The following is a 12,315-nucleotide window of genomic DNA, read 5'->3' as shown; positions in this document are numbered from 1 at the left end:
CAACACACAAAGATACAATTTCCAATAGAAAAAGAAATGGGCAATAAACTGGCATTCCTGGAAATAGAAATATACAAATCCAATAACAAACTAACAACTAACTGGTACACAAAATCCATAGCATCATCAGGGCTAATTATCTATCATTCCAACCACCCATGGACGCAAAAGAAGAACACCATTATCAATTTTATATCGAAAATTTACACCTTTAGCGACCAGGAGTTCATAAATCACAACAGAGAGAAAGTGATAAACATATTACGCAAAAATGGTTATCCAGTCAATACAATAGAAAATTTAATACAAATAGCAATAAACAAAAACAAACACAAGAACCTGAACACAGCAAATAGCGAAAATACCAAAAAAACATACATTAGCGTTACATACATACCACACCTAACAGACAACAAAACATTACACAAAATCATACCAAGCAGTAACAAAAGCTATGCACACAAACCAAATCATACATTAAAAAGCATATATACAAAAACAAAGGACACAATTGAAAAGGAACAACTACATAACGTAGATTACGAAATTCTCTGTCATGGTAACGAAGGAGAGAAATGTAATAAAGTTTATATCGGCACAACAAAAAATCACTAGGAACGAGAATAAAGGAACATAAACTAGATGCAAAAACAACAAAAGCAACACAGCACTGGCCCAACACCTTACGGAAAACAAACACACAGCTGATTTCGACAACGCAACAATACTGGATGTGTAGAACAGAATGCGTAGAAGGATGACACTAGAGGGACTGCGCATACATATTAAAAATTATAAAATTGAACAAAATATATGTATCTACATTGCATTTATTTACACGTCTGCTCTGTCTGACGTGGAGCTGTTTACTGTCTTGTTGGAAAGTAAATATTTGTAGCTGTGCGTGCAGTTAGCTATATCTGTCTTATAATTGAGCCTAATGTTTGTATCTTTGTCGACGATATGTAACATTTCTAGAGTGAAACGTTTGCTATAATGTTGTTCTTGCTGGAGAATCTTTGTTTCTTCAAAATTTGGTGTATGTGCTCTCACTTTACAGTGCATCATGAGTGCTGTTTTTTGATTCATTACATTATGGCAATGTTTTAAATCCGACTTGTGTTGGGCAAGTCTACTTTTCAATTTTTGTTTGCTTGTTTATGTAGGAACATAAACACTATGGCAAGGCTCATTGTTTTTACCTCCTTTGCATGGAATTTCATAAACTACGTTACTTTTTTCCATTTCGGGTATTTTAGATTTTGTTTTGTTGAAAAAGTGTTTCAAGGTATTTATAGGTTTGTGTGCTATTCTAATATTTTCTTTATTGTAACAATCTGACGTCTCGAGTCGTTCAGAGAGTTGAGGTACATAAATAACTGATTTGAAAATTACTGGTTTTTCGGATTTTTGCTTTTAGTTTTGATGTTTTCATTTATTTAATAAGCTTTTAATAGTTTTATCGGGGAAATCGTTATTCCTTAGTAATACAAATATTTCTTTTTCTATTTGGTTGTGGTACATCTCATCTGAACTTTGTAACATCCTTCGAATACAGCCCATTGCTGTATTTCGTATCATCGCCTTTGGGTGTTTAGAAAAAAAGTTGACGATTCGTCCTGATGCAGTCGGTTTATTGTACCACTTTAATTTGAGTACATTTCCATACTTGTTTATCATTGAATCCAGATAAAGTAATTTTCCGTCTTGTTCTAGTTCTATGGTGAATTGTATACTTTTGTTGAAAGAGTTTAGCGCGTTTAAAGTGTTTTGTACCTCCTTTTCACTTACTATTGCAAACAAGTCATCGACATACTTTGTAAGCAATCTTGGTTTGCATCCCAATTTTTCCGATGTGTTTTGCAAGAGTTTTTCCATTATTATGTCTGCAATCACTGGCGAAGCAGGTGATCCCATTGGCATGCCTTTTATTTGCGTATATATAGTGTCGTTGTATTTAAAATATCTAATTTCTTGAGTACAAAATTTTACTATTTCCATAAATAATTGCTTTGGTATCATTGTGTGTTCTTGTATTATTGTTCATTTTTCTAAAATAGCGTCAAGTGCTAATTGTATAGGTATACACGGGAATAGGGAAATAATGTCAAATGATATAAGTTTGTCGTCATCACCTATGTGGGCATTGTTTACTATTTGTTTAAAATCTAGTGTGTTTCGTATATTATATATGGAGTTCGCTGTTAAATTTTTGAGTATATCCGTAATATATTTACATAATCCGTACGATGGCGATCCGATTGCCGAACATATCGGTCTGAGTGGTAATCCTTCCTTATGTGTTTTGGGTAAGCCATAAATTCTGGGCGGTAACGACGTATTAGATGTAAGTTTGCTTCTTTCGGCCTTTGTTATAAGTTCCCTTTTAAACAGATTTTCGATTAGATTATTGTTCCTGGCTTGTAGTCGTGATGTGGGATCTTTATTTAGAATTCTATACGTATTTATGTCATTTAAAATATTTGTCAATTTTTCATTATATTCGTCACAGCTTTAAACAAAATAAGTAATTAGCTAAGAGGTCGCCAAAATCAGAATTATATAAAAACGGAAGGCACGCCGTAGGCATATAACAAATTACAATGGGATATGCAAGTATAAAAACCAACTATGACAACACCAAAACAACAATCAACAAACTTCAGGCAACATCCAAAAAATTGGTAAAAATTAAGTGTAATATAAAGTTCCTTTTACAATGTAGAAAGCCGAAGCTAATTCCGAATTTCATAAAAAATTCAGATAAATGTTATAAATTATTTGTATCTGACCGTGACACATACACTGACATAGAAAAACTTCTACAACAACACACACATTACTATCAAACAAAAATATTAAACTTACTAATCAAACATAAACATAATGCAATGAGAGATCTAAATAGAAAAATAGAAGAAGCAACAACAAAATTAAAAGAACAATTAAGCGAAGAAGATTTCTATGAGTTTATGGAAAGCGAAGAAAAAATCGGTAAAAAACTAGCAAAAACGATAAAAAACCGACAAAGTGTGAAATATGAGAAGCTACGAACCAAACGAAATTCATTTTTTACCAACAACAATAAACAAAAAGAGTGGTTTATAAATACAACGAAAGTAGAGATTCCACATGACGTAAAAGCATTGTTAGCAAAGGGACAAAAGTTTGGTCTACCAGTGGACAACAAGAGCTTTCCTCTCTTCAAATATATAGCGGATGGAGAGGAGCTGATACAAACTCTTAACAACAAAGAGCAGCAAGAAGATGCCCGCACGAAATTCTCGTGGCTTATAAAAAACCACACGAGAACACATCGGCAAAGTGCAGTAGATAGAACAATAACAGACACAGTGGAGCAAACACGAAATTTTCTTAGCAAAATTAAAAACATAAAAATTTTAACATCGGACAAAGGTAAAAAAACGGTGGCAATGGAAATTGGCGAATATAATGAAAAAATTACAAATATTTTAAATGACAAAAATACGTATAGAATTCTAAATAAAGATCCCACATCACGATTACAAGCCAGGAACAATAATCTAGTCGAAAAGCTGTTTAAAAGGGAATTTATAACAAAAGCCGAAAGAAGCAAACTTACATCTAATACGTCGTTACCGCCCAGAATTTATGGCTTACCCAAAACACATAAGGAAGGATTACCACTTAGACCGATATGTTCGGCAATCGGATCGCCATCGTACGGATTATGTAAATATATTGCGGATATACTCAAAAATTTAACAGCGAACTCCATATATAATATACGAAACACACTAGATTTTAAACAAAGAGTAAACAATGCCCACATAGGTGATGACGAAAAACTTATATCATTTGACGTTATTTCCCTATTCCCGAGTATACCTATACAATTAGCACTTGACGTTATTTTAGAAAAATGGACAATAATACAAGAACACACAATGATACCAAAGCAATTATTTATGGAAATAGTAAAAGTCTGTATTCAGGAAAGTAGATGTTTTAAATACAACGACACTATATATATGCAAATAAAAGGCATGCCAATGGATCACCTGCTTCGCCAGTGATTGCAGACATAATATGGAAAAACCTTTGCAAAACACATTGGAAAAATTGGGATGCAAACCAAGATTGCTTACAAAGTATGTCGATGACTTGTTTGCAATAGTAAGTGAAAAGGAGGTACAAAACACTTTAAACGCGATAAACTCTTTCAACAAAAGTATACAATTCACCATAGAACTAGAACAAGACGGAAAAATACCTTATCTGGATTCAGTGATAAACAAGTATCGAAATGTACTCAAATTAAAGTGGTACAATAAGGCCGAATCGTCAACTTTTTTTCTAAACACCCAAAGGCGATGATACGAAATACAGCAATGGGCTGTATTCGAAGGATGTTACAAAGTTCAGATGAGATGTACCACAACCAAATAGAAATAGAAATATTTGTATTACTAAGGAATAACGATTTCCCCGATAAAACTATTAAAAGCTTATTAAATAAATCAAAACATCAAAACCAAAAGCAAAAATCCGAAAACCCAGTAATTTTCAAATCAGGTATTTATGTACCTCAACTCTCTGAACGACTCGCGACGTCAGACTGTTACAATAAAGAAAATATTAAAATAGCACACAAACCTATAAATACCTTGAAAAACTTTTTCAACAAAACAAAATCTAAAATACCCGAAATTCCATGCAAAGGTGGTAAAAACAATGAGCCTTGCCATAGTGTTTATGTAGGAACAAGCAAACAAAAATTGAAAAGTAGACTTGCCCAACACTAGTCGGATTTAAAACATTGCCATAATGTAATGAATAAAAAACAGCACTCATGATGCACTGTAGTGGGAGCACATACACCAAATTTTGAAGAAACAAAGATTCTCCAGCAAGAACAACATTATATCAAACGTTTCACTCTAGAAATGTTACATATCGTCGACAAAGATACAAACATTAGGCTCAATTATAAGACAGATATAGCGAACTGCGCGCACAGCTACAAATATTTACTTTCCAACAAGACAGTACACAGCTCCACGTCAGACAGAGCCATAGTGTACCTATACAAGTGTGTCAACTAAGCGATAAACGTCAAAACTACAAACAGCCTCGCTCACCTGATGCAAATCTCAGGTCTAGAGTTGCATTTTTGGTACGTAAGAGTACTTCAAGCTGAGTTGCATTTGATAGTTTGATAAAACTTTGTAGTATTTACAGATGAAATAGTTGCATATATTTCCGCGGAAATAAGAATACTAGAAGATGTGTTGCCTGCAACAATGCGGAAACGTACGGAAAGCAAAATTTATTTAAATTAGAGTCAAAATACGTGTAACGTGGAAAAATTTCACTTCTAAGGCTGTTTACACAAATGCATAAGGGCAAAATTATATAAACGCTTTGGTCGCTTCATAGCATGGATAACGTACGGCGTTTCATTGTTTTTCGTATGGCGTTGTCAAAGCGTAGGCACGCAAGCAAAGCATTTATGCAAACTTTTCGATACTTCGCTCGACAGATGAATTAATAAATGTAACACAACCAAAGCGTCTGTGTAAGTCCGCCTTACAAGCCAACCTAATAAAACCGCACTGCGTTTTTTTAGCGCACGCAAACAACCGGCGTTTTTTGCCCTAACCCAAATAAGCATACGTTGCGACAATGTAAAGCATGTGTGTAAACGTCAAATATAAATGTCGCGCAGAATAAAAATTGGAAATCGAGTTAGGTCTTCACGGAGCAAATTCAAATTGGGTTGCTCCCATACAAGTTGTATGTGCATGAGGCTTGCTAATTTTTGTAGCTGTGAAATTCTCCTGCAAATAAAATGGTATTGTAAGTGCAAACAAATCAAACTCCTATATGACACTACTTTATTTTCTATGTATTTTCTCTTATATTTTTTGTTGAGGGAGCCAATAAGGTTTCAGTACTGGGGTAAGTGTGTGAACTATATTTAAAAAAACTGATGAAATACAAGGAAAATACAACGTAGTTCATTAAAAACAAACAAGCCCGTTTGTATTTCGATAGGGTTTTTTGATATTAGGCCGTTTTTTCTTTATTTTTTCTGACAAATGAAAATTTTGTTTTTAGTTTCAAAATTTTGTGCATAAAAACACAACTAAATTCAAAGTGTAAATTGTGTGTGCAAATGAGTTTTCAATACGTGTACATTTTTCAGTTTTCATAGTTAAGGAATTGACTGCCAGATTCTTGTGTTACGCAAATATAGTGAACTTGGGTACAGAAATTTAAATTAAAAAGTTTTTCACAATAATTTGAAAAACTCTACGTTTTCTTTGCTTTTTACACTTAAAGGAGTAATCCTCCGTAATAAATTAAACTTTTAATGAAAATCAATAACTCTGAACTGAACACTTTTCGCGATGATATAAAATTAAAATACTGTGGAACAGGAGCCACACTTTTGTGACTACATAAACCCTGTTTCAACCTTTTACGTCTCTGCACAGAACCCGAATTGACCGTTTTCAACCGAAACAACAATGGCAACCCAGATTTTCCCGTTATGCTCACTTAAGCGAGTGCCTGTCAGAAAGAAGTCAACACACTTGTACTTGTACACTATGGACAGAGCAGACGTGTAAATAAATGCAATGTATGTATATATATTTTGCTCAATTTTATAATTTTTAATATGTGCAATTGTCAATGTTTTATTTTATTTTGTTTTGATTTTGTCAATAGTTACGCCCTGAAGACGGTTACCGGAAGAGTAGCCGAAATAAATTAAAATAAGTAACTCTCCTAAGGGCCGTTTTCTCGACTGCGTGCTAAAATTTATCTCTTCTTCAAACGAAATTTTGTTTTCTGTAGTGCTTGTTTTGTTTATTCCGTCGACAAATTTAACAGGCAGTCAATCCAGCCTTTAAAATTTATCGGCTCGAAAACCACAAAACAGCTGATTGTCAAGTGAATTTATTTTGAAAGAAAATTAAAAAATAAATAAAATTAAAATTTCTATGGAAAACCGACGTGCGTTTTATGTGCATGCACTGGAAGAAGCATATGAGGAAACAAGTGAGCGAACTATAGCCAAGAGGACTTTTCGCAACCGCTTGGATTATTTTGAAGAGTACACGGAGGAAGAATTCACGAAAAGGTTCCGGTTGAGAAAATGCACCTGCATGGATATTTTAAGTCCCATTGAAAGCGCTATTACGCCCAGCACTAATAGGTAAGTTACAAATATCAGTGTTTACTTTTGCTACTCCAGAGCAACTGCTTGGTTGCTGTGCCTCCGTTAGTATTGATCTAATGACTGCTGTGTATGATCCCATGACCAGGTTTGGTTTTAGGCCACAGTTTCTGATGAATATTCTTTTGCTCCAGAGTGGCAATAGCAATAAAGGTTTTATTCCACGAATAATCCAAATCTGAACTTAAACAAAGCATAGGACCATGGGGTAAACCTAAATCAAATATTTAAATGTTATAAAAGCAAATGTTAACCACATAGCTATGAGCTACGTCCATGTTATCCCCACTGAAACCGAACTGCCGAAGCCACTTCCAGCTTACTTAACCCATTTTATACTCGAACAACTCACATTGCCCATTTGTCTCCATTCTCTATTGAAGTTCAAAGCCAGACCAATAGCAAAAATAACACTACAAAAAAGCAAAGCATAAAGCTGGGTATTGTCTTCACGCGTGAAAAATGTTGCAAGTGGCCTAGAAACCATTTGAAATCGCAATTTCAGTGCCTAGAGTGAAAAATACGTTCCTATCATCGTATCCCATCTTATTCAATCCTTTCCACGTCTTGAACTTTTTTTTTCATGGCGTAATTACCTTGGCAACATTTTTTGCCTTGAAATGTTGCTAACGCCTATAATTCCAAATGCTTTGATTTTGCGGCTTAAAAAACTATTCTACAAGGTAGCAATACTATGCTAGAAACCTTTGTTATACTTCATTTATCTGAAAACAAAAAGCAATAAATACTCTTCATTTATATATTTTTCAGACGAACCAATGTTACACCAAAAACTAAGCTTTTGCTAACACTCAGGTTTTATGCAACAGGAAGTTTTTTAATAACTGTGGCCAACTTTTGTGGAGTAAGCGTACCCACGGCATGCAGAGTAGTAAGAGAAGTGTCCAATGCTATTGCATCACTCTCTAAAGATTGGGTGAAATTCCGTGATCCAGCTGGCATGGAGCAAACTCTATTCGATTTTTATAAAATCGCAAAATTTCCCAGAGTTATTGGGGCTATTTACTGTACCCACGTTAAGGTGCAATCACCAGGTGGTGACAATGCGGAAATGTTCCGCAATAGAAAGGGTTATTTTTCACTCAATATTCAAGCGGTGTGTGATGCAAACTTACGTTTTCAAAATTTAGTAGCGAGGTGGCCAGGATCTGCTCACGACAGTCATATATTCAACTGTAGCCGTTTGAAATACCAACTGGATACGGGATATTTTAAAGACTATATGATCCTTGGGGACAGTGGCTACAAACAATGTCGATATATGATGACTCCCCTACTAAATCCACAATCTGCGGCAGAAAGGTTATATAACGAGTCCCAGATTCGTAGTCGGAACACCATAGAGCGAACTTTCGGAGTTTCGAAACGACGTTTTCCAATGTTATCTATGGGGATTCGAGTATCAATGGACACCGTTATGGCAATTATATCGGCTTGCGCAGTTCTTCATAACATTGCTATATCTGCGAAAGATCCGCTTCCTCCAATAGATATTGAAATATCACCATCACAAATTTTAGAGGAACCTGAAACGAGCTTTAGAACCGACGGAGACACAACTGCGAGAACTGTTTTGATAAGCGACTATTTTGCAAGGTAAATTTCAAATACAAAGGCCCGGTTTTTCAGTTGAAGTTTAAACTACAGTCAAAGTTGACTGGATTTTATTAGTAACTTTGTTCATTTTCAAAAAATTTAGCTGCCTACCTTGATTTAAATAGTCAAAGTGGCAGGGTTAAACTCTTAGTCAACTTTGACTGGAGTTTAAACTTGAACTGAAAAACCGGGCCTAAATACTATATTATTTTTTCTAAATTCAAGTTTTTATTTATATTTTTATTTACAGGCTATCAAGACCAGCTTTTACATTATATTCTTATCATATACCCCTTCGCGTGATTGTAGCTGCACTCATATTGCCATGTTTTTGGATGTGCTTTGACCTTGTATTTAAAGTTGGTTCGAGCACACCGTGTCACATGAAAATATACACTCGCCAGCATATGTCTGCGTACAGGTAGTTTTTTGCAATTTTTATCAACTTAAGCCTCAGTAGAATAAAATAAAATAAGAAAAATACATTTGAAAATTTGTATGAAAAAAAAATTGCCAAAAATCAGCTTCTTATGTATGCACAAAGGCATCAAATCAGTTGTCCCTTTTTACGCTTGCCAAACAAATTTTTAGTTTCGTTTTGGTATGGTGAAAATATTGTTCAGGACATTCATACATCTTTGGATGTTCTGCGCTAAATCCCAGCATCTTTCGATCATGCTTCCAGCTCACACAGCTGTTGTTGTATTAACGATAAAGACACTCCCCGAATGTTTTGGGGTGTGTTATCGATGTTGATGGTCCTTTGCTGGATACAGATCCGGTACGTTCCGCTAACAAAGCACTATAAAGGTACTAGCCCGACCATCTCGGGAACGACTAATATGACCACATTAAACCTTCTAGGCCATACCGCCCGTTGTAGTAGAACCGATTGTCAAAGCAAAACTATTGATGGAAACGTTGCTGATCTTGTCAAAAGTAATGTAATGAACGCGAGCAAATAACATAGCTAATAGAACGGTTGAGGGCTCTTTTGTTTTTTTCTACATAGACTATGACAGAGATATTGAACCTTCAGCGAAAATACTCCAATGAAAGAATTGCCAGACTCAGTCAGGCCGCCCTCAAGGCTATCTCGGCATTTGAAATAAAATCAGCACTGTTCCTTGAGTGCGTGGAAAAGCTGAATCAACTAGGAGCACACAATGAACTACTGTTGGCTTGGGTTCCTGGCCACAGGGGAGTTGAGGGTAATGAGCAGGCGGACATCCTGGCCAGAGAGGCAGCAACGATACGACCTATTGGTCCTGAGCCATTCCTGGCAGTAGGCCCGCAGTAAATTAGGGGCATCTATTAGAAGAAGAAATGGAAAAGAGGGAAGAACAATGGGGTTTCTGCACAATTCGATGCAGGGCATTAATAGGCCTCTCGAAAGATAACCTAAGAATCCTAACAGCTATTCTTACAGGACACTGTGGACTAAACAGCCACATGCAAAATCTGGGTATAATATCGAACAACACATACCGATTTTGTGATCGATCAGTGGAGACGGCGGACCATATCCTTGATGCAATCTCAAGACGTAGGGCTAAGTTCATGGGCTCAATATGCCCAGATCATTCTCACATACAATCTCTCAAGCCAGGTGAACTGCTAGGGTTCATCAGAGATGTCGGCTTGGATGAGATGTTGTGAAGCAGCTGAGGGCATAATAGACCAATGGTCACAGTGCAATCCTCAATTAATTATCCATCTATCTATCTATGACAGATATATTAATCTGTAACTCGATTAATGATCGGTTTCGAATTGTTTATTCTATATGCATATAGTGTTTGTGATTATGTTACTTATTAGTATCTTGAAAAATAATAATTTTTACTTTATTTTACGATAACAATGTTTTTCTGAATACATTTCAGAAATTATTAAATTAGCGCGCGGTGAAGGCGATTCACTAATCTCGAAAACAACACAATGCGAGCAAGACACTTATGAAATGCAAGTGCGTGCAGCAAATATAGGTACCTGTAATTTTGTTCAGTTTGTTAGCTCAGCAATCAATTTTTCTCTATTCCAGTGCGCGCTGGCGAATCACTAATGAAGCTTGTATCAGATATTAAACAATATCTCATACTAAACGATTTCCACTCAGTCAATGAAGCAATTACAAATAACTCACAACTATTTCGTTCAAAACAAATGGAATGTGATAAGAAATTTGTGAAATTACGAGATGAAATAGCAATGAATTTGTATGATCTCGAAGAAGAATACTATACTAGCATATTTAAATGAAAATAAATAACAACAGCTGCAAAAAAACTAAATATTAAAAATTCACAGTTATCGGTTAGTCTGAACTCTGGGAATCTTCATCGTCCACATATTCAAAGTTCGTTTTGTGTGTGCAATATGGTGCTGGCGTATCTTTGTTGGGACTGATTTTTTCTATTGGTAATGGTTTGCCGGCGCGTTGCCAAAAGTAAAATATTGCATACAAATTAGTGATGATAAAATTTTACTATGTCAACTCTGATAAAATGCAACAACGCACTGGTTTTATGTATACATACTATAGTATAGAGAAATATTAGTTTCTTTATTCACGCAAATGCTAAATAACATAAGAATATTCGTAGTAAAAAATATAAAAGTTGTATTGCCCCTCTCCATTTACTTTCATTTTAAATTAAATTCACTCCGATAATTCTTTCTGACACAATTCCTCTTTAGTACTTTGACATATGATCCTCTGTGGGTGCTCCATGGAGTACTACAGTGAAAGTACTTTGGAAAGTACTCTCACGTATGTACTCTATGGAATACTCACAAAGAAAGCGAAAGTGGCAGCTTCCCAAGGCAGTCGGTTCTATGTACCGGAGCGACTCGGGATTTTTCCCGACCAAGGACTGTCATTTCAGTGTGACCCCATTTAATTTGTTTCGTCCGTCCCACAAATTGTCATCCTCCCAGCAGCTCCTTGCAGCAGGACTGCTACATATTCTCTTACTCCGGGAAGGTATCGAACCCAATCCGGGTCCGTCTCCTGACCCCGGTCATGAGAAATGGTTTTGCTGCATTTGCCAGAAAAGAATCTTTTTAGGACGGTCATACTCTGTTCAGTGTGTCTCGTGCAAGGGATGGTTGCATCGGACAGGTTGTTCTGGGCTTGATCCCAAAACCCGACGTCCACGTAACTTTTATAAATCTTTTGTGGCTCCTTGCTGCTCACGCCCAAGGGCGTCCCGTAGTCTACGCCTAAGCGTATCCCCACTACCTTCCAGCAGCTTCGCTGCTCAGCAAGCCACAACAAGTACCCGCTGCTGCTCGCGCCCCACGGCGCCAACAACTCAAACAGCTGATACCACTCATGACTACTACCTTCGTAGTAGAGCTGGTAGCAATGCTGAGCATCAGCCCCTGCCCCCGCCTTCTTCTCCCCCTTCTTTTCTGGCAGCAATCGTGCAGGTCAGGGAAACAGACTCTTAGTCCCTGCCTCCGTT

The 12,315-nt window shown here is 36.2% G+C and overlaps 1 protein-coding gene across 1 annotated transcript; it reads left to right on the top strand.

The window, feature by feature from the left end:
• The first annotated feature begins 6,783 nt into the window (after nucleotides 1-6,783).
• Nucleotides 6,784-9,270, top strand: LOC137248605 (putative nuclease HARBI1). The gene is made up of 3 exons (XM_067779514.1): nucleotides 6,784-7,207; nucleotides 8,000-8,845; nucleotides 9,096-9,270. Exons 1-3 carry the CDS (start codon nucleotides 6,993-6,995, stop codon nucleotides 9,268-9,270), a joined length of 1,236 nt encoding a protein of 411 aa, XP_067635615.1. The 5' UTR covers nucleotides 6,784-6,992.
• Nucleotides 9,271-12,315: the final 3,045 nt, after the last annotated feature.

The sequence above is a fragment of the Eurosta solidaginis genome, chromosome 4, assembly GCF_040869045.1.
Source record: "Eurosta solidaginis isolate ZX-2024a chromosome 4, ASM4086904v1, whole genome shotgun sequence".
Taxonomy (NCBI): domain Eukaryota; kingdom Metazoa; phylum Arthropoda; class Insecta; order Diptera; family Tephritidae; genus Eurosta; species Eurosta solidaginis.
Note: the sequence above shows the minus strand (reverse complement) of the source record. Positions and strands in the feature narration are given on the sequence as shown.